The sequence below is a fragment of the Macrobrachium rosenbergii genome, chromosome 21, assembly GCF_040412425.1.
Source record: "Macrobrachium rosenbergii isolate ZJJX-2024 chromosome 21, ASM4041242v1, whole genome shotgun sequence".
NCBI classification, from domain to species: Eukaryota; Metazoa; Arthropoda; class Malacostraca; order Decapoda; family Palaemonidae; genus Macrobrachium; species Macrobrachium rosenbergii.
The window spans coordinates 44,626,773-44,630,151 of NC_089761.1; the positions used below are offsets into that span (position 1 = coordinate 44,626,773).

The window sequence follows — 3,379 nt, forward strand, 5'->3', positions numbered from 1 at the left end:
CTGAATCAGTTGTATACTGAATTTCTCATAACTGATCCCGATAATATATTTTATATCACTTGACGTGTTGCCAGTGCATTAACGTAGGCATTCCCTTTATATTCTTTCATCGAGGCCTATTTTGCCAATAATGGTTGATGAACTATTTTCAGTTCAAAAGTAGATGGGACTGGTATCCAAAATCTTTAAGTAGCCTGCAACTGAAGGGAACAAAATGCAGATAAATAAATGGAAGACAAAAAAAAAAGCTTCTTTTACACCCAACAGTGCGGCCGAACACTCATGACTTACTATGATGATTGTATGAACAGTTATATGAAATAGATGGATCAAAGATAATATCCAGCAGTGTTCTAAGCATAACATTGTCAAGTCATGAATCTCCTTTAGTAGGGAAAGTGACATTATAGGGTGTTCACGTAATCCAACTTGGAACTGAATCATTTTCGGGAATTAAAGTCTTCATGTTTTCTGTAATAGTAATGTAAAAAAAAAATATATTCTTTTTCAGTCATAAAAAAATAGGCAAATCGCCTATTAGACGTTAGTATTTTCTAATATATATATAGATAGGTAGATAGATAGATAGATAGATAGATAGATAGATAGATAGATATATGATTAATGTAAAGTGGTAATTTTGGGTTCAACTTTTCGATGACGTTAACCATACAAATTTCAAAAAAAAAATTGCTATGGAGTTGACTAACTAAAAGGGCATATTCCTTCATTATAAACGAATATTTTAATTAAAAAGTATGCGGTTAGGTTCATTATATAGCTAAATAGTTCCACTAGTATCGCTTTAGAATTTTCAAACTCGGACGTTGGCATGAGTCAAGGAATTCTTTCTTTCAAATAGTTAATTGCCCAATTTCTGCTTCCCTGGCTGTTAAATTTTCTTTACTTCTACAGGCGTGAAGCCTGACTCATTTTCTAAACATCCAACATGTGTGACGAAGAGGAAGCGGCGGCCCTCGTCTGTGATAATGGCTCTGGCCTGGTTAAGGCCGGTTTCGCCGGGGATGACGCCCCCCGCGCTGTCTTCCCCTCCATCGTCGGCCGCACCAGGCACCCGGGAGTAATGGTGGGCATGGGTCAGAAGGATGCCTATGTAGGAGACGAGGCCCAGAGCAAGCGAGGCATCCTTACCCTCAAATACCCCATCGAGCATGGGATCGTCACTAACTGGGATGACATGGAAAAGGTCTGGCATCACACCTTCTACAACGAACTTCGAGTTGCCCCTGAGGAATCCCCAACCATGCTTACCGAGGCCCCTCTCAACCCCAAGGCCAACCGTGAGAAGATGACTCAGATCATGTTTGAGACCTTCAACATGCCTGCCATGTACGTCTGCATCCAGGCTGTCCTCTCCCTCTACGCCTCCGGTCGTACCACTGGTCTGGTCTGCGACTCAGGAGACGGCGTAACCCACATGGTCCCTGTGTACGAAGGATTTGCCCTTCCCCATGCCATTCTCCGACTTGATTTGGCCGGACGCGATCTGACCGCCTACATGATGAAGATCATGACTGAGAGAGGCTACTCCTTCACCACCACCGCTGAACGCGAGATCGTCCGTGACATCAAGGAGAAGCTATGCTACATCGCCCTGGACTTCGAGAGTGAAATGAATATGGCCGCAGCTTCTGCTGCCCTAGAGAAGTCATACGAGCTTCCCGACGGCCAGGTCATCACCATTGGCAACGAGCGCTTCCGTTGTCCAGAGTCTCTCTTCCAGCCATCCTTCTTGGGTATGGAATCAGCTGGCGTCCACGAGACCGTCCACACCTCCATCATGAAGTGTGACATCGACATCAGAAAAGATCTGTTCGCGAACATTGTCATGTCTGGAGGCACCACCATGTACCCTGGTATTGCTGACAGGATGCAGAAGGAAATCACGGCCTTGGCACCATCCACCATCAAGATCAAGATCATCGCTCCCCCAGAGAGGAAATACTCCGTCTGGATCGGCGGGTCTATTTTAGGATCACTTTCTACTTTCCAGAATTTATGGATCACCAGGGAGGAGTACGAGGAGTCCGGCCCTGGAATCGTCCACCGAAAATGCTTCTAAATCTCTATTGACTTTATTTTTTATTTATTTATTTATTTATTTATTTATTTATTTATATTTTCGTTTCTTCGTTCGTCTGTTTGTTTAGAAAATTGTACAACAATGTCAACATTATTGTTAACTGGAAAATGCAAGTATTGATAAGGTAAAAATATATTTTCAAGAAGCGATTTTGTTGCTTCATGCAATAAATATTAGAATTAATTTGTTTTAAGAATTCTAGAAACTATCAAGTGAAAATTAAAGGATATTTCTGACAATTAAAGCTTTTATTTCTGTGCCAGGTAAACAAGATCCATATATGATCTCAGTGAACAATGAATGAAAAAGCGTGTTGTTAAAAAACAGTTTTTTAAGCTTTTGTTTTATTCTACCTACGAGAACTTTTTTTTATTTTAGGATTTATCCTTCGCAAGTTTAAGCCTAATGACACAGTCATATGTTTATATATCACGATCACACTATAATACAAATTGAATTTCTTCCAAAGCAAAGAATCCCTTCACTAACTTACTTGTTCTTGCGTTTTGTAAATCTCTGCATATCTACCTATATAACTGTTCACTATCTATTTGTTCACTCTCTTTACTTCACTGGTAGTTTTGAATGATATGAGTAGAGTCTAAAGAGAAAGTAAATTTCGGTTATATATGTATCATAAATGCTATTGACAATATCAACTTACAATTTGCAAATGTGGTTTAGGATAGTAATATGATGCTTCCTTGAAAGAAGGCTTTCTTTAAAATTGAGTTTGCTTTATAATAATGTTGAAGCAGTGCAGACCGAAGGTCTGTAAAAATACATTTTATGTATGGCACAACATTAACTCACAAGCCGAAGTATGAAAATAAACAGGATATGGTGGGATTGCAAGGCGATGCTGTGATGCTGTTATACGGAAATGATAGGTGACTGAAAGGCCCACCAGGGTTTGTAAGGTATGTCTGATTGATAGAAAGCTTCTGAAGGACTGGGTAAAAGGATATAATTGTTCCATTGTATAAATATAAAGGAGATAGAGGCGACTGCAACAGCTGTTGAACCATAACATTACTTAGTATATAAGGGAAAGTGTATGGTAGGATGTCGATTGAGAAAGTAAGATGATGGCAGTCAGATGAGAAATTTGAAAGTAAAAAGAAAGGCTTACAGAATCTGTAGAGCGGCAATGTGGAGGTTGTTAAGAATATACAGGATAGAGGGAACTTTGCTACTAGCAAAATTATGTAGACAAAGTATGTGTTCTAATATGTAGATGGGAGAGTCACTGGTTCTGTGTAAAAATGGATCTGA

The 3,379-nt window shown here is 39.7% G+C and overlaps 1 protein-coding gene across 1 annotated transcript in view; it reads left to right on the top strand.

Moving 5' to 3' along the window:
* LOC136850099 (actin-2, muscle-specific-like) overlaps positions 1–2,439 on the top strand; it is a 3,514-nt gene extending 1,075 nt beyond the window's left edge. Inside the window, exon 2 of the mRNA XM_067123645.1 lies at positions 916–2,439. Within this exon, the coding sequence (XP_066979746.1) occupies positions 950–2,083 (1,134 nt within the window). The 5' untranslated portion in view covers positions 916–949 and the 3' untranslated portion in view covers positions 2,084–2,439. The remainder of the gene's footprint in view (positions 1–915) is intronic.
* Positions 2,440–3,379: the final 940 nt, after the last annotated feature.